Source organism: Copadichromis virginalis, linkage group LG14 (assembly GCF_057382275.1).
Source record: "Copadichromis virginalis isolate Kocher_CV1m ecotype Utaka linkage group LG14, C_Virginalis_male_GT1.1, whole genome shotgun sequence".
NCBI lineage: Eukaryota > Metazoa > Chordata > Actinopteri > Cichliformes > Cichlidae > Copadichromis > Copadichromis virginalis.
Window position 1 is genome coordinate 27,555,627 of NC_140631.1, and position 26,515 is coordinate 27,582,141.

The 26,515-nt window shown below is 42.2% G+C and overlaps 2 protein-coding genes across 5 annotated transcripts in view; one reads left to right on the forward strand and one right to left on the reverse strand.

Annotated features, from left to right (window-relative positions):
* ift80 (intraflagellar transport 80 homolog (Chlamydomonas)) overlaps nt 1-26,515 on the forward strand; it is a 62,400-nt gene that overhangs the window by 22,216 nt on the left and 13,669 nt on the right. For all 4 annotated transcript variants that reach the window (XM_085430259.1, XM_085430260.1, XM_085430258.1 and 1 more), the window contains 5 exons: nt 14,077-14,256; nt 15,665-15,783; nt 16,411-16,485; nt 17,065-17,228; nt 17,319-17,383. In XM_085430259.1, the coding sequence (XP_085286385.1) occupies nt 14,077-14,256; nt 15,665-15,783; nt 16,411-16,485; nt 17,065-17,228; nt 17,319-17,383 (603 nt within the window). The remainder of the gene's footprint in view (nt 1-14,076; nt 14,257-15,664; nt 15,784-16,410; nt 16,486-17,064; nt 17,229-17,318; nt 17,384-26,515) is intronic.
* Nucleotides 20,705-21,547, reverse strand: LOC146694135 (uncharacterized). The gene is made up of 2 exons (XM_085430265.1): nt 21,316-21,547; nt 20,705-21,206 (listed from the first exon to the last, which is right to left on the reverse strand). Exons 1-2 carry the CDS (start codon nt 21,530-21,532, stop codon nt 20,908-20,910), a joined length of 516 nt encoding a protein of 171 aa, XP_085286391.1. The 5' UTR covers nt 21,533-21,547; the 3' UTR covers nt 20,705-20,907.

The window sequence follows — 26,515 nt, forward strand, 5'->3', positions numbered from 1 at the left end:
TTTTAGCTTTTTTGTGTACTTTTTCCTTTAGTTTATGTACATCTCCCCGTGTAGCATTTATTTGTAGTGTGTGAAGTCCTGTTCCTCGAAACATACAGTGTCTATAGCACAGTGTCAGCTTTTCCAATGCAGTATGGTTTACAGTGTGTAGCTCATTACAGGCCACGTGTTTTCTATACATCATTCATCTCTTTAAATCACATTAGGCTGCATGCCACATGTTCTTGTTACCTGGTGCTGATGGTAACTTCAGTAATGAGAAAGGAAATGAGAGAATGATGAATGGTAATTGTTGTTTCATTATTGCTGAACACTTGGCAGAGAGCAATATTACCAGTTCCCTCATGGGACGTTTAGGGCTTCTTTGAGTTTATGTTCAGATGTCACTGTACTGCTGCATCAGATCGCAGTAATCAAAACAAACAACCTGGGCTGGGATTTTTGTGTCCTGATCATCGGGCATTTCATGCTTCATTTTGATTTAATTAGGATCAAATGTCTTTCTTTTTTTTTCTTGGGGTACTAAATCATATGTGCTAGAGAGAGGTCGGGACCAACCAGTATGTCTTCTCTACAGGAGTAAGGTGTGTGTTTGTATCTGCGTTGCGAGACAGATTTGGTATAGTTACTTTTGCTCTTCTGAACCAGCGATTTCAGTTGTTTTGGAGTAACCTGCCAGATTATTGCTGCAGCTTGAGGAAGTGATTCAAATTAAGCCAGCTCATATCCATTTTGCCCGTGTAAACAAAACTAAAAATAATGTACTATTAAAATTACAACTTGCTCCTTTATTTTTTGTAATGACCCGAGTAACCTTATGTCCTCCCATTATGGGTTTGTTTACGTGGTTGGTTTGTTCCATTGTTTCATCATTGCACCACTTGCTTTGCTGTGGTGTGTCTTGGTTAAGGCAGTGTGATGATGATGATAATTATGATGATTATGGTTCTGCCCTGCTCTGACTGGAGGAAGGGTATGCATGCCTTCTCCTCCCTAAGCCCCTCAGAGACAGTGTGTGCTGTAGCATGGTGTGGGAGGCTTGCTCAAGAAGAGAAGCGGAGTGGGGGTGCAGGGAATAAGGGGGGGAAAAGAGTTTAGAAAAAGAAAATCCCCCTCAAAAGGTCACTCCGTCCGAGTCGCGTTCTATGTGTGAATTCAGACAGAAGGTTCTTTCATGCATCAGAGAAAAAGTTCAAGTTTTGCTTACATGTGCACCCTCGACCAGTGTTGTATATTTATTATAATGTCATTGTGCATGAGAAGTTGCAGACAGAAACCATTAGCTGCTTACAAGTGCTTTACCTGTGTTGTTGCTGTGGTTTGTTTGCAGCACAGCAAGGGTTAAACAGCGTGAAGAGCCTTTTCAGTTACTAGCGTGACTAATGGGAAGGAGTTTCATTCTGTATCTGCTACAATGAAACCTTGCACTTTAACGTACTGCTGCTGGCTCAGCAGGATCAGTCCTGCAGATTTAACCCTTTCACCCTTTTCCAGCTTGGCTCTCCTCTCCTTCTAAACTATCAGCTCTCGTCTACGTTTTTACTTTCTCTCCTCCATGCCTTAGGGCAGATGTAGTGAATTACCCCTCTCCATTATCGCTGGAAAGGCTGGGTGGACACACGCAAATACAAAAGTAGCAAAAAAAAAAAAAAATTAGTCTTGCAGTTCCAGCAAGTCACCCATGGACTGATTGTAGCATTTTTTTCTTAACAATTAAAAGATAACTGATTTATTAATACATATTTATTTCTTTTATTTAGACTTTTATGGTGCTTAGAGTTCTTTTGTGTAGAGCGCTTTTTGTGTAAAGCACTTTTTACAGGAGGTTTAACATCACACAAGACACAAAGAGGCTCACTGTCCCTTTTACAAGATTTGGGAGACACAATAAGTCAGTGTCTGTCTGTGTGCCTGCCATAGTATATGCATGTGCCCACATGCCTGTGTGTGCACATTTGTGTGCAACCATTGCCGTGCAAATGTGCCTGCGAGACAGCAGTCTATTTACGAGGCGCTGCAGCTGGTGTCTAGCGTCTGGACCCTGTCACGATCCCTGACACTGTCACTAGCTAACAAGTAGGACTCATTGTGCCAGGCAAGCACCCTCTCGCTTCTTGCTCTCCACCCCTTCTCCCCCTTCTCTTCTGTACACTTGTTTTTTCTCTCTCTCTTTGCTGTACAACCGTGCTCACATGCATAAATGTTAAAGCTGCCTGGTTTTGCTATTCTAATTCCCTGGAAGAATATTGTGAAGGAATAAGAATAATATTTGTTTATCTATTTAAACTTTCAATAGATTCATTAAAAAAATATGATTTTATCTTTTTGCTTTTGTTATTTGGTCATGAAGAGCAAGTTCTTCTTCTGCTGTAGGAGACACAGAGCACAGGACATCATCCCAAGTTCAGAGGCTGGTCAAAGGCACGTAAGCAGAGTCAGATCAAGAAGGCATAACTGTTTTTGCTGAAAATCTGAGTGTTTACCAGAATGACCTCATTTAAACGAATAATCAGCCTGTGATTGTTCATGCAGGGCTTGGTGTCAATCTGAAAGTGGCTGTAGATGTATACCTCATTGAACCTAATGGTTGCTGCTCCTGTCTCTCCTCTGGTCTCATTTAACTGAGGTATTACTAAAAATATGGTTGACCTGGAATGATCCAGGTTTCTCTCATGCTCCCACCAATAATCTCAAGTGCATATCTTACTCTTCCACTCTCCTTTCCACCATCTCTTTTCTAATCCCCTTCTGTTAAATTATACTTGTGCACAGGAGACTAGCTTAGTCTGAATACTCGTAAAGTTGGCGTAAGGGTGAGCCCTATTTCTTATGAATATCTTTGTCATTTATAGTTAAAAATCCCCTTCCTTCGGGTGTTGCAGTTGTTGGTACACAAAGAACTAACAGTTGTTAACCTCACACAGTTTTGAGAAAATGATCTGTTAATGTTATACCTCATAATAGTAGCATTGCTTTCAAAGGCAGAGAATGTAAAAGTGTTAAACCACTGTTATACCCTTTTTGATTTTTCTATTTGATTGAAAAGCCGAAATGGTCTTCACTCATAACAATCAGTGATTATCCATGATTTTCTGCTAGCTACATTGTCTTTAGAACGAACTGAATATTTTATTCATCCACTTCGTGTCAGTTTTGGGTAAAATTATGCAGGAGACTGAGCTCCTAATTGTTTCTTTCTCTTGCATGTTTTTACTTTTTCTTTCTTTCTTTTTTTTAAACATAGAATTACCTCATTTGTCTAAATCTTCCTCTATCATTCTTTTTTTTGCTTCTCATGCCTCCCTACTCCCTTTGGGTATGTTTGACTACCTTGCACTTATCAGTGCTCCCCCTCTTGGCTCCGTCTCCCTTGTTCCTTCCTCGAGGCCCTCTTTACCTCTCTTTTTCTGGATGAGTCTAGGGGTCCCCTTAGGGCTTTGCTCAGCATTGCCACTTTTGGAATTGGTCCATGTTTAACTTTCTTCATTATCCCTTGCGTCTTCATCTGCACCCGCTTTGTCTGTAGGATCTTTGTCCACCCGTCCTTAACACAGCTAGCTATTGTTTATGTCCCCAGAAAGTGTATTCCTCTTGACTGTCTGTTAGCCTGCCACACTTGTTGTTGTCTTTATTTTCCCTCTGAGCCGTAGACTCTTATTTGCTAGGCATCAGTCATCACCGGCTTATCAATTAGTCCCTTTAACAGGTCTCCCCCTTTACCACTGGGGAGCATATACCTGAGCGTGTGCTGGCAAGTTTGCTACCAGCCATTGGCCAGCCAACATCTGGAAAGTGCCGCTGTTGGAAAAGAATGAAATGGCCAAGAGTTCTGGTCCTGATTGTGAACCACTGTTAGTGGAGCATGAAAAAGCAAAAGAAACCACTGTAGATTTATTACAGTGCAAACCTTTATCTGTTTTCATCACAAGAAACTGGGGCGTTCAGTACAGTATGTTTTTAGGCAGCAGAAGTAAAAGAGAAACACACACACACACGTCGAGGATAGGGAGTAGAAAAACAGCAGAGACTGAGTGAAATTAATGGTGTAGCTTTGACAAAGAAAGACCATGTGCACATTAAAAAACATGGTGTCTTAGTATTTGAAAAAAGACAAGTAAGTTTGTGAGTGTGTCAGGGAGAGAGAGAGAGGGAGAGCTAGGGAGCGTTGTCAAACAAAGAGAGTCCTGAGTCAGCAGCAGAGCAGTTTTCTCCCCAGGCAACTGGGTAGGGCTACCCCTCTCTCTTTCTCTCTCTCCCTCCTCCTCCCACTTGCGCTCTCTGTCCCTCACTCTCTTCTTTCTCACTCTCTCCCTCCCCTTAAAAATCTGTGCTTTTGCATGCTATTTCTTGCTCTCTCCACTCTGCACTTTTCCTTTATGCACACTCTCTCTCGCTCGCTGTAGTAAGAACAGAAAGCTTCCTCCATATTACTGTGAAGTGGTAGAAAAAGAACTCCAGTTCTGAATCTGAGGTCTGCCCGTCCTCTCTCAGCTCTCTCCCTCTACAGTTTATCCTTGTTTTCATAGGAATAATTTCACTCATTTCTTTTAACAGATTTTAATGAGGTTACCAGTCTTGATGAAACCTTTGCGAGCATGAATAGTGTAAGACTATTAGATGCAATACTTACATGTAGACTTAATCTGTCATCCCAAGGAGCTCATTAGTTTCCCCTACCAGAATGTGAGGATAATGATTTCTCCTTTGTATTCGAGGCCCTTTGTGTCGAACAGGCTTTGGTTTTCTGTGTTGCTGAACTCATTCTGGCACACTCTGTGGAACAGTGTATACTTAGGTCCATCTTGCAGATGATTGACCCCAATTTTTTTTCTTTTTTGTGTATGTGTGTGTGTGTGAGAGAGAGAGAGTCAGTGCTTGTGTGCGTAAAGTGGGTTAGAGTAAAAGGCACTTGTTGACATGGTATTACTTTTACACCTCTCCCGAGTTCGGCTAAAGGCTTGCCTTGTTGGAAACCAAAAAGGAGGGGAGCATGAAAAGCTGAGAAAAGAGAGCAGTTGGAGGGGTGGGGGGTGGGGTAGTGTGGAACTGTCCAATATATCCTTTAAAGTTGGCCTAGGCAGTGAGGCTTGGAGGATTGGTCTCCATAAAAGACGGTGGTTTCTCTCTCTCTCTCTCTCTCTCTCTCTCTCTCTCTCTCTCTCTCTCTCTCTCTCTCTCTCTCTCTCTCTCTCTCTCTCTCTCTCTCTCTCTCTCTCTCTTTTTTTTTTTTCTTTTTTCTCTTTACTTCTCAAACCCTCCTTCCCTCCCCCCAAAGCTGGAGTAAGAGTACGACAGTAAGACAGTGCCCTGCCAGCCGCTCTGGCAGAGTCATCATTCTTAGCAACGCTAAATCACTACCTCCACTAGCTAGACAAACATGTCACACTCATAGACAGAAAGAGAGGAAAGAGGGATAAAGCCATGAGGGTGATACTTGGTGACGAAGGCAGGGAGCAAATAACGGGCTTTGGTTGTGCACACAAGTAGGGGAGAGCCTAGTATGTGTGGAACTGGGGGTATCACTTTGAGATTTTTTGCCAGCCCAGAGTTCATTAAGGACCGTTATTGAGGGCTAGGGCTGGGCTGGAGGCACTGGACCAACTTCCAGAAGAGGATGATTTGAAAGGGTTTAATTTTGGCTGCACCCCAGGGTTCCCTCCCCCTCTCTGCTGGCCTCCACATGGAGCAGAATGATGCTGAGTAATTTAATGACTGCTTCCTTCATTTGTTCAAATTTGTTATATATGTTTGCTTCAACAGAGGAATAATGCTTTGTCCTGTCATATGTAGTTTACTTTGTGTATGCTCCACTGTGTGGATACTTTGACAGTAGAAGAGATCTGCCATGGTATAATGATGGAAGTAAGATTAGCAGGTATCAACAAGTGTTCTACACAGACAGGGCTGGATACATTCTCAAAGCCTTAGTCTGTGCTGCTCATACGATGACCAAAATAAACCTGTCTGTTCTTAAATTGTCATCACTGATATAGTGGGGTCTTGTGCATTCTGCCATTTGTAGCATGCCAAATGCTTTTAAACACCCAAATTACCTGTGTGGGTGCGTGTCTGTGCGCGTGTGTGTTTGCAAGTGCATATGTGCATAGTTGGTGCTAATAGAATTCTGCTGTCCAGCTCACAGCTGTGTCCTGCTGATGAGTCCCAGGAGGCCCCAGCATGTGTCTATGGTTACTATGTTGAGGCTTCAGCATGAAACCATGTGTAGATCATTACTCTCCCCTTCTCTCTCTCTCTCTCTCTCTCGCTCTCTCTCTCTCTCTCTCTCTCTCTCTCTCGCTCTCTCTCTCGCTATCTTCTAGCTTGTCTTGACCCCCCCCCCCCCCCCCCCCCCCCCCTTGCCGTCCCTCTCCCGTCTCTCTCCACTTCCCTTTGCTCTGCCAAAGCTCCAACTTATGCCACACTATGCTTGTCTACGGCCCAGCCTCTGTATCTCGTTAGCCAAGCCAAATGGGTATTTCAATACAGAGATTTGTGGAGCTCTAGCCTATGTTTACAAATGGGCTTATAAGATAACTATAGTGTGTTATTGCAGAGTCAGGAAATGCAAATGGTTTACTTTGTCATTGCACAGTAAATACTGAAACCTTTACTTTGATTGTATTGTATGTTTTGCATACACTCACACGCACACACAGCGATTCTTTACAAGGCCGATTTTGAATAAAAGCAGACAAGATGACAATAGATTGAAGGACAACTTTTTAGAATAACACTGTGTTTTGCAGTGATATTGTTAAACTGAAGGACTCTGACAGTGGTCAGAGTTAAATTAAATCTTTAACAAACAATACAGTTATCGGTTGAATTTTATGTATTTCTTCTTCATAAGTTGCATCTTTAATGCATTTCACGTGCACAGTTTTTTTACTTCTGTCTTGCCATGCCCCACTTGTAGACTTACGTGTGTGTGTGTGTGTGTGTGTGTGTGTGTGTGCGTGCGTGTATGCGTGTGCACACTTGTTACCAAAGCAACTAATATTATCACTTTGTATACTAGTGATTACTTACACAGAAACATGAAATACATGCAGCATGAAATACAAACAGTGTGGAATTGCAATACATAGATGATGTACAGTTAAATAACACTATAATGATGTTGCAGTTGCACACAAATGTTTATTTAAAAAGTTATTTGGTTTAAAGTAACATAACCATCTCGAGAAAAGGTGTGGGTATTTGGAACGTAGAATCCATCTTGGAAGTCAGCTCCCAGCCTGAGACATTCCCACACACAGGTCTGACCAGTCCTGGACATAGGCCCAGCTGTCCTTATCCTAATAGTCAACCCCATCCCCCATGGAGGGTTCACTGCAAGCTGACGTTTACAAGGTCTCCTAATCTGCTGAGAGATTGATGAGCCCTAATCCAAAACGACCTTCTTGTTTTTTCCCCAAAGCAAATTGCTTTGTTTTTAGTTTCACTCTTGAGCATTTTTTTAAATATATACTTCATAGTGGGTTTAGCTCAGGTTTGGTCCTGAACATTGGTGTCAGCATTTTCAGACATGTACACCCTATGTCTGTTTAGGGCTTTATACTTGCCTGTATATGTCTAGTGTCCATTACACTGAGATATTTTGTGTTTATTATGTGCAGGGAGTTACTCTGTACCTGCACTGCCAGGTCCTGTCCTACACATAGACACACAGGCAAACTAAAGCCAGCTGGCTTTGCAGATAGTCTGCCATCTGTTCTGATTTATGTAAGACTGTTAACCCCGGACTAGGTCAGCTCCCACTAGCTCACTAGCACAGTGTTAAACTAACAGAGAATAGCTCTCCTTTCACCTGTTTAAAAATTGTGGAGAAAATTGTAGGTTTGAACTGTGTGGGGTTTTTTTCCCCACAGTTTATGTTATGTAATGATGAGATAAACTTTTTTTCACACTTTGAGCAATATTTTTAATTTCAAGTTGAAAACATAACTAAACAATGGCATATGGTCTGAAGTACGACTGTAAAGTATTAGAGATACATAATTATATGCTTATGTTTATGAAAAAAGTATGTGCATTGTGTGCTCTATATAACAAGGCCAAATAGGGTTGTAACTGCATTAAATACAAGTTTGTTAATGGGTCACAGAGTCTGTTTGACCCATTAACACATGTGGCAGTTACAAGTTTTTTTCTAAACGCTTGCTGCAAATGTGTCAGGACCGTCCAAGATGAAGGGCTAGAAAAGCACAGAGAGTCTGAAACTCTCATGCCCCCCTTCTGATTAGCATGTTGTTGACTTGCGTTAGGGCTGGGGGGGGAGCAGAGAGCGGTCAGAGCAGATATATTTAATGCTTGTGAAGTAATGGGGCTGAATCAGCAGATAGCTCCACTGGGAGCCATTAGCCCAGACATGTGTCATTAACCCTTTCCCTACACTTTCAGGTACTGTAGAGAGACAGAAATTCAGTGGCACAGAGTCGCACTTTTATTTTTTCCTTTGACTTAGTTTCTACTGTTTTATTTTTTATTTTATTTTATTTTAGCTTTTATGTTTTATTAGTATTATCATATTAATTTATTTTAAATATATATAGGGCAACTTTTGCATATAGCTCAGGAGCGATGTAATAATTTCTGGCCTTTGCTACATGCTAATAAATATATATTTTTGCTTTATTAGTCATACACTGCATGGTTTCAAGAGTAGATGTAAAAGATTGAGTATGTATGCCTGGTCTGGTTCATTTCAGTTACAGTGAAACATAATGGTTTTCAAAAAGAAAAATGTATCAGTGCGTTGGGGGGGTTTTCCACTCTAGTTTTGCCAGACAAGCCACTTTTTTTGTGCAAACACTCACATTTTAACCAGGACACATGTAAATATGCAACTTACTTTTGCAGTTGTGATAATTAGTTGCTAATAACAAATAGAAATATCTCCCCATGCAGAGTAACCTTGATATTTTGACTTTTCTTTCTGCCACAAAGCTGTCGTTGTTAGAAAGCATGGTAGCCAGCTTAATTCAAGCTGAACACCGGCAGTGTTTCAACAGCCTCCTTTCAAGCCTACAGGGAATAAGTATTTGTCATTAAAATAATGAGCTACTAATTTGTGGGAGGATGGTTTTTTGTGTTTTTTTTTTAAAGGCAAGAAACTGCTTCAAAAAAGTAACAGGACAGAGTTAGTTATGCCTATTTAGAAAGAAAGACATATAGAAAAGGCATATGCAAAATGGTTACTTTAACAGAACGTTTGCTCCAAGGCAGGAATGTCCTGACTTTTAGAAGGCCCAACATTATTACCCAAACTTGTGCCTTTAGAAACAAGTTTGAGTCTGCCTTGAATCTAATTTTCTCTTAAAATAACCTTTTTGCAGTCGTCCCCGTGCCGGCTGCAGCTACAGGGCAACAATAGAGAGAAGGGGCAGGCCCACAACACCTGCCAGTCTTAATGGTAAACATATGTCAAGAAATGCCGAACGTGAGGAGGAAGAGAGGAGGAGGAGAGCAAGCGCACGCTCCTCGAAGAGGCCGTGCATCAAAAGAGTGTGTGCAGTCTTGTGTGCACTTACAGGTGGTTGCATGCTGCAAGCTAGGGTCTGCGCATCATCGCTTAAATAAAAATAGCCCCAAGTAGTAACACCAGCCAGCTAAATATGGTAAAGGTTAGTACATACTAAGTGTTGGAGCCAAGTCCTGGCCAATATTTTACTCAGTTACATCATGCCATATTTAAGTATTTGTCATGATCTTTAAGTTTTTATTATAATCTTGATCATTTTAGGTTATAATGTAATATGCTGTGATCCATAAATTAATCCTGCTTTGTTAGTCTGTTGTTGTTGTAAAGTGTTGGTAGATGTCGTAAAGGGGGTGTGTATTTATTTTCCTGTGAGATGTATCTGGCCCTTCAGTTTGCCAGAGCTTCAGGGGAAGGTGGCTGTCAAGAAGCCATTTTCAAGGAAGGGAAACCAGCAGAATAGGCTGAGGTATGCCAAATTACACAAGACCTGGGCTTAAAATCAGTGGCAACAGGTCTCATGGAGTGACAAATCCAAATGTGAAACTTTTTGTTCAAATTATTGTCAGTATTTACAGCGGAGGTACAACAGTGAGTGTCTACAGTCATCTGTAAAATGTTGTGTAGGCTCTCTCATGGTTTGGAACTGCATTTCAGCATCAGATTTCGATCCATCGTGCAATACTACCTGGAAAGCAACTGATTAGCAATAGCTTCATTTTTCAGCGTGACAGTGATCCCAAACACACTGTAAATGCAGTAAAAGCATAACTGTATAGACAAACACACAGGTGAACAAACTGGAATCAGTCATGGACTGACCTCTGCGAGTCCTCAAAAGTTGAAGCAGTGTGAAAGCATCTAACTAGAGAATGGAACCAAAGATAACTAACATCCAAAGAATGTCCTTCAAGTATTCTTGAAGGCTGATTAAAAAGATTACAGGAAAGCTTGCTTAAGAGAGTTCAGGTTGTTTTTAAAAAAAAAAAAAGTTGGTCACACCAAATACTGACTTCGAAGCGCATTAGAATTGCAGAAACTCTGTTTTTGCTTTATAGACTGTATATCCATTCATGATTCCACATGTTTAAATAAGTTGCTGCACTTTATTTTCCATTTTCCTGCATCTGTTTCATAAATACACAGCAGTTTTTCTTTTAATTCAAAATATTTTTATTGAGTATTTGTGGATATAGTTTACAAAGAAAAAAAGAAGACGGAAACACAAACTGTTTACAATGAATACAAAACAAAACTTCTCACGTTGGTACACAGCAGTTTTTAACTGCTTAACTTTAATTTGTGTGAGTGTGTTTTCATCTGCATTGGAGTACACACCTAGACTTGCATACATAGCATTGCTGCTATGTGTAAAGTGTTTCATCTTTTTTTTTCCTTTTTTTTTTTTTTTTTTTGTATAAGCTCATTGTGACTTTCAGGGGTCTCACCCTCTCTCCCCCAAACCTCAGCTGAGAACTAAACGTCATGTCTGTCACCTTCCCTCTGACCACAAAGCTGCCCATTATGGATATACGGTGTTCAATGACCAGAGTGGACTCTGGCTAGATGACGGCCGAAACTCACCTTCCACATCCCACAGCCAAATCTTTATTTTGGCCTCTATACAGACCATGTCCTTGTCTGCGTGTTCTCTCTTGATGCTGTTTAACATCTCTCTGCACTAATCTTAAATCTCCTTGCAACCTTGTCAAGTAGAATTCTCAAGTATCCAGCAGAGTTCCACCCCTCTGGGCTGCAGTAAAACCATTTGCCAAATGTATTGCCACAGACTGATTCACCTTCCCTTGCTGCGCTCCCCCTTAATTGGGCTCCCCCATCTCTACTGTTCTTGTAGTAGTCAGTGATCTGCTCTCCTCTGTTTATTACCAGTCTCACATCCTCTTTAAAATCGGAGCACACCAGTCTGACTTTGCAGTGTATTTAAAAAAAAAAGAAAAAGAAAAGGGGGGGGGGTTGAACGTTTAGAAGTCAAATATCTATCGACTCTAAATTTCTGTGATTCTGTGACACTCTGAGACAATATAATTGAGTATGAGGTTAAACCTACTGCAGCCAAGCTAAGTCATCAATCAGACTGTGCCTGTCTTTCTTCCTTTTGCTGTATACAAACAACAGCACAGGATGCAGAAGGAGAGTTGTTCTTCTAGATAACCTCCTGCCTTGCCTTTAAGTCAGCTGGTTTTATTATTCTCGTATGGTCATTTTTAATGCAGGACTTTCTGTTCTTCTAACCAGTTTCTTGTTAAGCAGCCAAGTGTCAGAATTATTCAACTCTTTTCCAATAAGGAGAGAGGGAATAAATGAAAGAAAGGTAGATGAAGGAGATAAAGATGGAGTGAGAGAGTGAGCTTTCCTCTGAGTGCTGCTCTGGAAAAGATTTTTGTATCCCTGGTCCTCCAGGCACAGTCCGCTCATCTCAGGAGAGCAATAGGAGTCCCCCCTTGTGTCCCATAGTCAGACACTGGCTGACAACTCTTGACAAACCAGAGGATTTTCACCTCTTTTACACACATGTACACATTAGAGCAACATGTGAACTCACACTAAATTTCTGTTGTCTTATTTCCTGCATTCGTATATTCATTTTGTTTAAACTTTTTTTCATTTCCTTTGCACTTTTACTCACACGCAAACTCAAACTTAGGTGCACACATGCCGTGTATTGCACACATATAAAAGCAACTCCCTCTTTCCACACACACACGCACGCACGCACGCGCACGCACGCGCACGCGCGCGCTCACTGGCTCCAGAAAGAGTCAAATGGCTCAATGTGTTAAAAGCATTAGGTAAGCATGGATCCAGCAGTGCTCCTCAGGCCGATATCACATGTCCTGCTTCATTACAATCTGTTGTATACATTCGGCTTGATCTCTGACCCTCCATCTATCCATCGCTCTGTCTTCCATTCCCCCCCCCCCCTCGTTTACCCCTGGTGTGCTTTAACACAGAGTGGGTCATCTCAAGATGTTAGCAGAAGAATAAATGAGTTCTGTTGTTATTGTAAATGCTGGCCCAAGCTGCTCTGCTTTGGAGCTCAAGCAAGAACACTTTCACTCTTTTGGAAGAGAGGAAAACAAAAAAAATCTATATGTAAAAAGTATGTTGATTTAAAGAAAATGTAATTAATGTAATGCATAAAGGAAGTTGAAGCTGCTGAAATTAAAGGAAGAAGGGAGGGGAGAAAAAGATAAATATAAATTAATCTCACTTTAACAAACTAGCCTTTGTCCACATGGGAAAGGTCCTTTTTCCTAAAGCTATTTTGGGTCCTGATATGACATTAACTGCTGGGAGGGTGCTGACCAAAACCATCTGAGTGGTGGGTGTATGAGGCAGACGGGACCAGGAGAAGGAGAGAGATCAAAGCAGCTGCCCAGAAACCTGTAGCTTTCTGACTTTACCTCTACTCCTGTCAGAGGCAACGAAGAGGAAATAACGATACACCTCACATCCCGCAGCTGCGTGTGTGTTAGGCAGTGAACACACTGAGGCCTTTGCTCCAAGGTTCACCGCAGCACTTGGCCCACTGCACCACACCTGTCTCTCCATTGCAGGCAAGCAGGCAGGGCTAGGTTAACATTAGCACTTTTCTTCCCTAATAAGCAGGTTACAGTGTGAATGCATGCGTTTGTGTGGAAGACTGCAGCTAAGAAACTCAGGTCAGCCAGCTACTTGCGCTCAAGGCAAGAGAGGAGGTCAGGCACAGCTGTGGAGGATGAGGAAGGGGGACTCTAGTGGCAGAAGGGCTTATTGTGTGAGGAAAATTGGCTCTAGTTATTGTAGATGATGGATAATAGCAACAATTTCGATGTCACAAAACATATTCATTGTGCCTTTACCTACTACTCCATGGCCTTCAGAGAGATCATTCTGGAAAATAACAAACTGGATTTTTTTTGTCTGTTAGTTTATTCATTGTCTCAACAGAATCTTGCTGAATCAAAACATAATGGCCTTAGCCTTTGCTCTTATGTTCTATGCCAGAGTAGAAAAACAGGGGAGGTGGGCAGTATGAGGGGTGCCTTGACTTGGATAGTAAGGAGTTCCTTATCTCACAGTTGTGTCTTTTGCCATTCTTTACTATCAGACAGACTGTCTGATGCAGCACAGCAGACAAGAAAAAGTGTCATTATTTCTTTCTTTGCTCCTCTTTTCCCCATCCTTCTCAGCCCTGACTTTACTGAACCTATTCTCATATAAAGAAGGAAGAGATTTTGTTAATTAGCTTTAGTTCAGAGACACCCATAAACCCTCCCTCTTCTCCCAGCCCCCCATCAGTGTAGTCGATGAAAATAGCAGTGTATGTTTATGAGCGGTGCAGAGCTAAGTTCTCTGTGTCTCACGGTTCATCACTGCTCAATGACTGACTGGGCCTATGTCTTTCTGGCAGAGTTTATATTATGTGCACATACACACATATAAGCACTCACATGTGTGTTGACTTACTGCTTCTGCTCGCTAAACTTCACATTGTCAGTAGTTCCTAAACTGCCCCACAGGTAATTGTTTAACATTGTTTATTACTATCACCAACAATTTACCATTTCATTCTTCATCTCGCCCCTCTCCAGTGGTCCTATGCGTTGGAGAAGCCCAACACAGGAAGTGTGTTCAGCTTGGCCTGGTCTGCGGATGGCACCCAGCTGGCCGGGGCCTGCGGCAACGGACATGTCATCTTTGCCCATGTGGTGGAGCAGCACTGGGAGTGGAAGAATTTTGTGATCACTCTTACAAAGAGGAGAACCATGCAGGTAGAAAGATTACCTCATACAAATGAGTTTGTGTTTGCATCAAATTAGTTTTCCTTTCTAATTTAACAAAGAAGGTGATAAAAGACTGACGGAACTAAAGTAAACCAAAAGACCAATATGTTTCAGTAACTTGTGCATAAATAAATGGTGTAATCATATACGTGTCCAAAAGAATCATAGTAAAAATCATTTTGTTTCTGGTCTATAATAAAAGTTGCTTTTCTGCTCTTCAGAGCTGTCTGTGTTTAAACCAAAATCACTGAAAATAAGCTTGCCTGTTAGGGAAAAGGAGTATGGATATTTACTCAAACACTTAACAGAGCCAACTCCGTTATGTTGGTGTAGCAAGAGAATTGAAAAATAGTGCAATGCTATCAGCAAACTATACAGAGGCGAGTAAATATGCTATACAGCGAAGCAAATGCCTCCCAGGCCTTGGCTAGCTGTGGCCATATATTATAGGAGGACCCTCCCAATGTGCCAGTGTGCAGCCCTGCAATGACAATGACCAGCCTGTCTCGCTGCCTCCCTCGCTTCACCATTCTCTACTCTTTAAACTTGCACTCACCACAAGGTAGCGTTTACATGCGGTTAACACACCCAAGTGTACACACACACACACTCGTTTATTTTCAGGCAGGGACGCACACACACCTACAGAAGCAGGGTTACACACGTGTGCCAACACACATGTGCACCCATAGACAACTCTACCAAGTGCAGTTTGTGTAAACCAAACAAAGTTGGGTCATCAGCCATTTATTTTCAGCCTCGCAGGCGCTTCTCTGTCTCCCTCCTCCCTCTCTCCTCCTCGAAGTCCGTTTTAAAACTGCACATCTGCCAGTGGTTTGTGAATCAGCCAGCTAAATTTACCACCTTGCGGTCAAATGTTTTTTATTCCTGGTTGTGTTGCATGTAAATTTGGATTGCTGGAGGGAGCAGAGGAGGAAGATTTGTAAAGCTGTAAAAATAATCCCACCTTTCACCTGGTGCTGGAAAAGGCTCCTTCATTCATTCACACAGAGAGCTGGAGGGAAGTATTTATCTACGCAGGTGAAAAAATTAGTACCGACCGCTGCACGCACACACTTAAAACAGTAAGAACTGCTTTCCCTGTGTCCACAGCTGACCTACGTATACTTGGATTTACTGTATATAGTTTCCTGTGTATATTACGAATAACTACACTCCAATGTGTACGTGACTGTGTTCAGCCCTCTGCTAGTGAAGCTAGCGTCTTTCCTTTTTGTTGGGGTTTCTTTTTTTTTTGCATTTTAAATGAGAATTGTTTGCTCAGTAATATAAAGTTTGTGCCTGTGTCATACTTTCTGCAAAGTCAAGTCATCGTACACTTTTTTTTCCACTTTTAAGTCCCCCTCTCTCCTCTCCTTTCCTCTCTTTTCCACAGGTGAGGAATGTGCTGAACGATGCAGTGGACTTATTGGAGTTTAGAGATCGAGTCATCAAAGCATCTCTGGCACACGGTCACCTAGTGGTTGCGACTTCCCTCCAGTGCTATGTCTACAAGTGAGTAGTGCTCTTTTTTGTCTTTTTTTTTTTATCTTCTCATCCTCTATTCAAAGTCATAGTTTCTCATCATGTGCTTTCAGTATATTTTGTTGTTGTACAAAACATGCTCCTCTTTTACTGAGCAAAGCATGAGAAAAGTCTTTTGATTCAACCAGAATATACTGAAATCTCATGCCGTGTAGCTAGAAAAACCTACAAAAATAAAACATAACCACACAGAAAAAAATGGTTCTGATGGGAGGGAAAAACAACCAAATCTTACCAAGTTGCTGATTCATTTCAGGCTATTGTTACTTCATGATCTGTGTGTTTTGTAAAATATGGAGATGTTTTTTTTTTTTTTGTTTCACTTCATGGAAAAATAATAGGATTAGGAACAAGGGAACATGTTCTGCAGACTTCATCCTATAATGATTGTTTTCAGGCCTGCACTCTTTATGCTCACTCCGCAGATTTATCTCCTCTCCATTCATTGATATTGTCTAAATATTGTGTCTTTTATTGCTTTTTACCCTTTTGCTCTGGGTCATATTTTTGCTTCTTTTTTTTTTCCTCATCTCTGCAGTTGTGCCAGATGTAGCACAGTTATTTAATGTCTGCGACTGTGCTGTTTATTTTTGCCAGCTCAAGAAACTGGAATACTCCTCTCATCTTTGACCTAAAGGAGGGAACAGTCAGCCTCATCCTACAAGCAGAGAAGTGAGTCTTTTTATTCCAGGAGCAAAGCAGCAGGAGAGAGAACAGGCTGTTGGATCATCTATCAGCTTCTCTAATGCTTCATTACTCTGCACTGGCCACTCATCAAGCAGCAGCCAACCAAGCGCACAAACACACACACACACACACACACACACACGCACGGGCACATGTACGCACGCACACGTACACACACAGTCGGGTTGTGCTCTAGCTCAGCCAGCCCTGTCATACAATAAGGCTGAGAGTGAAACCACTGGGGGAAATTAGATTAATATGGAGTAGCTCTTGTGCAATACTCCAGTGCAGTGTCCCTGACACTCAGCATGGAGCTAAATAGATTACTGGCCATTTTGTAATTGCAGTTTAGATTGATGAGTCATACTGAGTAAGTTAACAGTGTGTTGCTGTTCAGTAAATGTTTAAATTACCTTCTTGTGTCAGTTGATTAACTCTTACCGTCTGTTATGTATTTAATTTTCCTGTTTGCTCCCCTTTATTCCTCACCATGTTACCTCAGTCGTATAATGTGTAATATACAGCATATACAGTAACTTGGCCTCTCTTGTCTCCCCCTCCCAGACATTTTCTACTAGTGGATGGAGCAGGGTTGTATACGTTCTCCTATGAAGGACGATTGATATCGTCCCCAAAGTTCCCGGGTATGAGAGCAGATATTCTAAATGCCCAGAGTGTCTCACTTAGTAACGACACCATAGCCATTCGGGACAAGAGTGATGAAAAAGGTGAGGGGAAAACTCCATGCTTACTATAAAATTTCAAAATCATACGGACTGTGCTTTTACTGTGTCCTCTTTCTCTTTTTCTCTCACAAGTTATCCTTCTCTTTGATGCCCTGACTGGAAAGGCTCTTGGTGATGGGAAGCCCTTGACCCACAAGGTTAGTAACCTGCTTTCTTTCTGACCAAATGTACTTCAGCAACAAGGAAGTTCTCTGACCACATCAGATTATTTATTTATTTATTTATTTATTTATTTATTTATTAAACTTTGATTATACAAAACGAGATAACTTTATGCTCACATGCCACTTTAATAAGTACACAGTGCTAGTACCCGGTTGGACCCCCTTTAATTCTTAGCAGCAAAGATTCAACAAGGTGTTAAAAACATTCATTAGCGATTTTGCTTCCATATTGTCATGATAGCGCCACACAGTTTTTACTGATCCATGATGCTCTTCCACCACACCCCAAAAGGGGAGTGAGACTGGTGACTGTAGAGGTCATTTAAGTACAGTAAAGTCATTATCATGGTCAAGAAATTATTTTGAGGTGCTTTGAGCTTTGTGATATGCCTAAATGCATTGAGTTGCTGCCATCTGATCAGATATCTGTGTTAATGAGCAGTTGAACAGATGTACCCAACACATATCTGCTGTTTGGACCTACATCTCGGAAGATACTTAAAATTATGTTATAATGCAGAGTGTTATGGATAAGCAGATAAGTGTAGAAATGTTTTTGGGTTTTTTGTCAGTGTGACTGGTTAGAATGCGTTAGTATTTGTGTTTTATTATGTGTTGATATGATAGGACATAATAACAGAAGCTGTCTGATGGTGGCTGTTCAAATGTGTGTTTATTTTTTCAACCAAAACACAGAGTCAGAGTGAACACACATTTGTTTAGTTTTAGTATTACACAGTTCAGTTATGTATAACGCAGCCTCCCATTATTGTGTAACAAGCTGTATTTATTATGTTTTCTACAGCCGAGTGAAAAGTGAAAGGTTTTTATGCATGCTTCATCAAACTGAAGCCTTTTGCTGTAGCAATAACAGTAATAACACTAATTGCAATTGTTTTTAATTAGATCATTACTTTAATGTTCACATGGGAACATGTTTTTTTTTTTAACTTCTGATTCATTTACATGCCACTACTGCATATCTTGAAGTTTTGTCTTCCTTCCCATGTAGTTTCTGTTTTGGCCTCTCTGTCTCTGCTCCACTTTTCATTATTTTCTTTCTCCTCACCCTCGATCTGGCCACGGTAGATGGCTGCCCATTTCTGAGTTGGGTTCAGCTGGAGGTTTCCTCTCAAAAGGAAGTTCTTCCTCCCCACTGTTGCCAAATGCTTGCTCACAGGGAATTGCCTAATTATTGGGGTTTTCCCTCTTTTTACAGATGCTTATTATAAAATGATGACAAATACTGATTATAAAGTATTTTCATAGCATTAATCCTCATACAGAAAATAATGCCACAAGAGCAATATGTATGTTAATACATCCATGTTGTTCATCACGTCTTCCTTCAAGATATGTTTTCTTTCTGTGAACTGAACTGAATTATAAGTAGTGATATGAGCCTTCTGAATTTACACCTAAAATGCTCTGTCTTTAATTTTGTATTGCCAGCAAAACCTCCTATTATCTTGAGCAGCAGAAGGTGAAGTTACATGAAAAAGAAATCTTCCTATTAATAAGATAAACTGTCTCCATGTGCATGAATTGTTCAGTTACAGCTTATGTCACAACCCGGCTCATAGGAAGTGACAAACAAATGGGAGACCACACACAGGCTTTTAAAGACTGTGAGACATATTTAATGAAAATAAGGTAAAGCAACTTAAACACAATTTAAAGGATATAACAGCCATAACTGAAACTTCCTAATGAACATGACAAGTGCCAGAGAGAGCGTCAAAGCCAGCCACCACTGGTTCAGTCAAGGTGTCTTTATATACACTGGGACTGGCCTCTCAGGTGTGCTGCATCAATAATTGGGTCAGCTCCACCTACCTGCAAGAAACGGGTAAAAGAAAAAGCAAAACACAAGACCAGCCCACTGGCTGTCACACTTCCCCCCATAGAACAGGGTCTCACCCTGAATTGGCAACACATTTACATTATGAATATGCAACTAGAAGAACATGCATATATTAAATCCATAACATATACACACACACATGCAACCTCACTTTCAACACCTTTTGTATGCTCAAAAGTCATCTTCAGCTCAACTCCAACCTCAGCAACCTTGGTACCTAGGAGCAATTTAAGAGGAAGGAAAACAATACTGAAGAGGACATACTTCAAAGCATATGAGGCGTGAAGCTGCTGGTTACAAAGGGGCACGGGACAAAGCATCTGCCAAGACATTATCTTTGCCCTTAATGTGCTGGATATCCAAATTGTAAGGCTTCAAAAAGAGAGCCCACCGCATGAGCCTCTGATTTGGGTTCTGCAATGAGTTCAAGAAGGTGAGAGGGTTATGGTCAGAAAATACCTCAATAGTTGGGTTGCGGTCACGTGGTTCTGATGACGTGCGGAGGCAGCGCGATTTTTGAGTGGAGGGCGGAAGTAAACATGGAGGACACTGTGGAGAGTCAGGAGAGCAGCTATTGTGCAACTTTAGACCCCGTTTCTCGGGAGAGATATAAACAGATAGTTAAAAAATATATCGGACGTGATCCGTATTCTTTGAAAATGTCCGAATACACCACAGAAGTAAAGGATTTGCCTACTATCGAGGCTGTGGATATCACCAACTACTTGGTCCTCCAGACTTCTTACTACACTAGGCAGCAAATGAAAGCTTTCAAGAGTCTGGAGGCGTACAATTTTTTTGTCAGCGGGTGGGTCCACAACCTTGGAACAAAACGTCTCCGTGATGGATACAGTTTGGTGTTTGCAAGGGTGAGTGTTTGTTCTTATATTGCTTTATCTTAAACACGCTAACAGTTAGCGGTAGCGGCTTTAACGTCAACAAACATGCCACATCCTTAGGACTTCGTTAGAGTGACAGTTGTTTGTTTCAAGGTAAACCATTCTCAGCGGTCTAACGAGACACCTCTGAAGACTTGGGTAATTGCAAAGGAGGATGGAGAAGTGATTGCAGCTCATTGCAATTGTATGGCAGGGTTAGTAGCCTAATTAAGTACGATGTTATTGCAATGAGAACACACACACACACACACACACACACACACACACACACACACACACACATACGCATAGGGCACTGCTAGCATTTTGCAGGTGTACTTCAGTAGTAGTGGGGAGAGAGTGTTTTCTTTTAGCTAAGAATTCATCAGCTAAGAATTTGTGTGATTGCCTTAGATCCCTCATGACACTCAGATGCATTTTTCAGATAGAGGGTATATACAAAAAATATATTTATATGTTTCTCACCACAGAAACCTTACATTACGGATATCTTTACTTATTTGTGAAAGGAGACTGTCTGGAATCTGGCAATATAAGAACCATAGCAGTGTACAAAAACCTGTGGTGTGTGCCTGACGGTAATAAGTGCCACTTTTTCTTTTTTTCTGAATAAAATGGTATGGATTTACTCTGTGATTAAAAAATCACAAACATGTAATATGTAACTTGGACCATAATCATTACAGATAATGGCATCTTTTTCTCTTTGACATGATTCTTGTTTGTTTTACATCTCAGCACAATATCTTACCTGGATAAGTGAATGTCTCATTCACACTGAAGTCTTCTGGTTGTGGATTCTCAGCTGGAAGCTGCAGTTCGGGGTTCTCCACTGTCACTAGGCTCAAATCTGGGCTCTCAGCCGTCTGTTGCATATCCAAAATCGCCTCTGCACATCGATGCTGTTCTGCCTTAAGCTTCATTCTTTTCTCTCGTTTGAGAACTGATTCCGATCTGGGTTTTCGTTCGTAGCCGAGATTGACCGTCGGAGCCCAGTCCTCCGACTCTTCGTCATCCAAAGCACTTGGGCAGCCTATAGTCCCAATCAAGTCAATATTAGACTACTAACTTAAAAGCACTAAGTAAACGAGAATTTAACGACAACCTAATGCTAATAAGTTCGTTTGCAAACATAACATTACCTCTGACGAAGTGGTCGCTGCAGACACGGGCATTGGCAGACTCTGCTCCTCCCGACTGTAAACGTAAATTTAAAATCCATTTTTTCCTACGTTTTTCGGTTAGAATTTTCCATTTTTCTCCTCTTCGTTGGGCTATTTTTGGTACCCTAAAATACCGTTTATCAGTTTCTCTGGTCGACCTACTGGAGCATCCGTAAACACAACAGGACATAGGCATTTTGCGTACTGTCTGTCTGTGTGTCTGCGCTTATCTTTTTCACTTCCGACCGCCAGTCAAATTTCACGCTTTACGTCGACGTCACGTCTACGTCAAATGAAACCTAGCTATTGTCCGAGCAGAATCCAAATATACTCTGAAATGCCACAAGACCAAAATTAATTCCAAAGCTTCCTTTTCAATGACTGAATAATTCAGCTGATGGGAGTTGAACTTCTTGGAATAGAAACTAACTGGATGTTCAGTACCTTGCTTGCCAGCTTGGACTAGAACAGCACTTGCACCAATGTGGCTTGCATCCACATACAGCTTGAAGGGCTGATCCAGACGAGGTACTAAGAGCACAAGTTCTGAGCACAGTAAAGCTTTTATGACCAACAAACAAGGGGAAGCCCAGCTTGATGACGACGGCACTGCAATGTTGTTGTCCAACATGTAATGAACTTCCTTATCAATTATTTTCCTCTTTTCCTCAGAGACCCTGTAGGACCTCTGCCGGATTGGTTTTGCATCACCCACATCAATATCATGCTCTATCAAAGTTGTTTTAGAAGGTGTGTCTCTAAACAAGGTTGGATACTGTTACGGCCCTAGCAGGGCCTCCTCCTGAAGGTGCCTGTATGGGCGTGTCCCACCACCTTCTGCCTGAGGTGCCACCTTTCCCTGTTACACAGCTGACTCACATCAGTAATTAAAAGTATTTAAGCCCAAGGAAAGGTGAGCTCTGGGCCAGAGTGCCAGTAGTGTGGTTACAGCTTGTGAGCTGAGTGGTTGTTGTGGTTTCAGCTAGTGAGCTGTGTTCTTGGTGGTTTTCAGCTAGTGAGCTGCTCTTTCTTTTTTGGCTTACGTTTTACTTTATCAACCAACGCCTGAGTTTTGTTTGTTTTCTTAAATGGTGATAGCGACTTGTCCGTCTCTTTTAGTTGAGCTACTTTAATAAAACTCTTTAATTGAACCGTTTTGCCTCCCTGACTCCTTTTTCTGACCTGGACACTTTTTTTATTACTTCCCCCTCACTGCCTAGACCCCTCAGGGGAACGTAACAAGGGTGGGGGCTCGTCTGGGATTGTTGAAAGGGGAGTTTTGAGTTGGAATTGGTTTTTGATTATCTTGCTTTGTTCACCTTTAGAGATTCAACTTCCCAGTTAAGTTAGGTGAGTGTCCAGCTGAGCTTAGTAAGTTCTTCCTTCGGGCACTCTTTTGTTGTTTTGCCTTTTTTATTTTCGGAGTAATCCTGGGCGGGGATTAGTTCCCTGTTGGGGGTAGGCAATTCAGGGCTCTGGTCGCTGAAGTTCTGCCTTTAAAGTTGCCTCGAGCCCAGCACGCTCCAGAAGATAGGTAGGTAAAGGTTGTTGTGCTTAGGAACTGGGTAAGGTGTGTGTGTGTGTGTGTGTGTGTGTCAGTCAAGAGGTAAGTTGGTCAGTTAAAGTAAGTTGTGTAGTTTTCTGTTACTTGTTCAGTAGTCGCTGAGTGAGTTGGCAGACGGGTGTGGTAGTGTCTTAATTAGGGTGTGTTTGCTAAGCCTTCTCCGCCCCCGAAATGGATGATACAGCTATCAGTGCACAGGTGTCTAGAAGCTCGTTTGTGGGCAATAACATCCACCTGGTTTCCGTTTTCTGTGAATCCAGTGTTGAGAGCTTCTTCAGTGTGTTTGAAAGCATAGCAACTGCATTACAGTGGCCTGAAGACGTGTGGGGGGTGATGTTGCTGTGTAAATTCACAGGTAAGGCTCAGGAAGCTTGCTCTGGTCTGTCTAGGCAGGACAGCCTAGTTTATGAAAAGATTAAAAGTGCCGTCCTCCAAGCCTATGAACTTGTGCCTGAGGCCTATAGGCAGAATTTTCGAGGTTTGGAGTTGGCACAGGGTCAGTCCTACCTTGACTTTGCTCGGGAGAAGGCAAAGCTTTTTGGTAGGTGGTGCTCTGCAAGCCAGGTTAACAGTTTGGGGTCGTTACGTGAGCTCATGCTTGTGGAGGATTTTAAAAACTCTGTTCCTGAGTGTATTGCTCTTTATTTAAGTGAACAGAGGGCTACAACTTTACAGCAAGCTGCCACCCTGGCAGATGAGTTTAAGCTGACTCATAAAGCAAGTGCTGTAGGACATGATATCCATCTGCACCATAGCGCATTCTGGACAGGTAAGAGTGGGCCAGCTAACAAAGCAAATGCAGTTATGGTTTTAAGATCTAGGCCCAAACTGTGTTTCTTCTGTCACAAGCCTGGCCATGTGGTTGCCAATTGTGTCAAACTGGCACTCAAACAGAAAGCCCACTCAACGCAAAAAGGGCCTGCTTTGAGAAAAGTCAGTCGCGGTTCTCAAACCGACAAGGTTGCCCGGCCTAGTAAAAGGCTACACTTGGAGCATAATTGCTCAGTAGTGTCATGTAGTCAGTGTAAGAGGCCAACTAACCCTGAGCTGCCGCTGGTTGACCATTTCTCCGGTCCTCAAAATGATTTGCGGGGAGAAAGTTCATGTTTAAAACCACCACTCAGACCTGCACCCCTTGCTAACAAACATGTCTGTGTTTCAGTAAAGCCTGCTAGCTGCCTGCTGGGTTCTCCACATGTGATGGTTCGAAGCCCTGGCTATCACATGGGACACTGTTTCGAGGGTCTGGGGCCACTCTCTGGAAATGTTGTGAACCCACTGAGATGGGATTGGCAGCTGCCGCAGGAAATGCCTAACCGTTGCTATGGGGTTTGGTAGGTGGAAAGCCTGCAATTTGTTGATGCGATGGTTACGGACTTGATTAGTTGTTTTGGTTATCGTAATTTGACAAACCATGGGTTTGTATTTATGGGAGGGGGTGTTACGGCCCTAGCAGGGCCTCCTCCTGAAGGTGCCTGTGTGGGCGTGTCCCACCACCTTCTGCCTGAGGTGCCACCTTTCCCTGTTACACAGCTGACTCACATCAGTAATTAAAAGTATTTAAGCCCAAGGAAAGGTGAGCTCTGGGCCAGAGTGCCAGTAGTGTGGTTACAGCTTGTGAGCTGAGTGGTTGTTGTGGTTTCAGCTAGTGAGCTGTGTTCTTGGTGGTTTTCAGCTAGTGAGCTGCTCTCTTTTTTGGCTTACGTTTTACTTTATCGACCAACGCCTGAGTTTTGTTTGTTTTCTTAAATGGTGATAGCGGCTTGTCCATCTCTTTTAGTTGAGCTACTTTAATAAAACTCTTTAATTGAACCGTTTTGCCTCCCTGACTCCTTTTTCTGACCTGGACACTTTTTGTTACTTCCCCCTCACCGCCTAGACCCCTCAGGGGAATGTAACAATACCTTTTAATTAATGCAGACAGTTCTGCACATTTGTCAGCAGGCAAATGGCCCAACAGCACATCCAAGTTCTGAAGAGTTTCTGAATTCTTCAGACGACCAAGCAATAAAGGATCATCAGGTGCTGCCACATCCTCCCCCCCACAAACTTACTGCGCTATTGTACAAGCAGTCAACCCTGGACTCGATGCGGAAAGAGAAATGAGAGAGCCTGACAGACCGACGGATAAAGGACGAACATGATATGGTTTCAACAAATTAACATGGCAAAGTTGATTTCTTTTCCGGCGATCTGGGGTAGCAATCAGATAATTCTGTTCACACAGTTTCTGTACCACGGTGTAAGGCCCAGCAAACCGTGCCTGGAACGGTGACCCTGCAATTGGCAGTAAAGCTAAAACCTGGTCACCCTACTAAACTGCTGCTCTTCAGAACGCCGGTCATAAAAATATTTCATCTTCTGTTTGGCCAACTGACCTGCCACATACAGTCTGTGCCGAAAACCATTAACATAATCTATCAAGTTCACTGGTGGTTCACCTGACAACCACTTATCGCACAGCACTGTCAACGGTCCCCGAACTTTGTGGCCAAAGACCAAGTCATTTGGGCTAAACCCAGTACTCTCCTGGCACACTTCACACGCTGCCAACAGAAGCCACGGTAAACCTTCCTCCCAGTCACTCCTCATTTCGGTGCAATAGGCACGTAACAAGGACTTCAGTGTTTGATGGAAGCGCTCTAAAGCACCTTGGCTCTTTGGATGATAAGGAGAGGCTTTATCATGTACAATATTCAACAGCTTAAGAACTTGTGCAAATAGATGTGACGAAAAGTTTGATCCCTGGTCACTCCCACAGACTTAGCTGTGATGGTACGCAACGGATATGCAGCAGGATAAAGCGTAACCTGGCAGATTACAGTTAACAGATACTCCGAACCAGATTTTGATCTAGGAAGCGGGCCCACACAGTCAATGATCAAATGTTCAAATGGGTTACTCACAGCAGGGATGGGACAAAGTGGAGCAGGTTTAATAGACTGATTTGGCTTACCTACAATTTGGCAAGTATGGCAGGTCTTAATGTAAGCTGAAACATCACGCTTAAGACGTGGCCAAAAGAAGTAGCGCAAGATGTAATTATAAGTCTTCGTCACTCCCAAATGCCCATATTTGTCATGAGAACACTTCAACACCTCGTCACGGTATTTAGTTGGAACCACAATCTGGATAACTGGACTCCCAACACAGTCCAACCCTTGCGGAATCCACCTACGGACTAGTACCTCCTTCTGCAGAAAATAACCAGAGGCTGCACTTCTAGCGTCATCACTAGGTTGCACTTTGTGAAACAGCTCAGTCAGTGAAGCATCAGCACGCTGTGCCTGAATTAACTCTTGCTGGGAAATTGACAAATGTTCAGGAACAATCAAATCTGGTTCAACCTGACACTCTTCTGCTTGAGTTACAGGCTCTGCATCCCTTTTAGCTGCAGCCCTTGTAACAGCACAAGCTGCAAAGTCAGAAAAACCTTGTTCACACTCATGGGACTCATTCAGAACTCTAGATTTAACAGGTAAAGAATTGTCAGCCCAGACTCGATTTTCAGCCAAATCATTCCCCAAAATCACATGTACGCCCTCAAGTGGCAAAGCAGGACGAACACCAAGGCAGATGATATCATCCACAAAACTGCATGACAGCCTGACTTTA

Excerpts from the sequence above, each read along its gene's own strand:
- LOC146694135 (XM_085430265.1), bottom strand. The coding sequence starts at position 21,532 with ATGCCTATGTCCTGTTGTGTTTACGGATGCTCCAGTAGGTCGACCAGA. Across the intron at positions 21,207-21,315 it reads CAGCGACCACTTCGTCAGAG|GCTGCCCAAGTGCTTTGGAT; the intron begins GTAATGTTATGT and ends TTGGGACTATAG.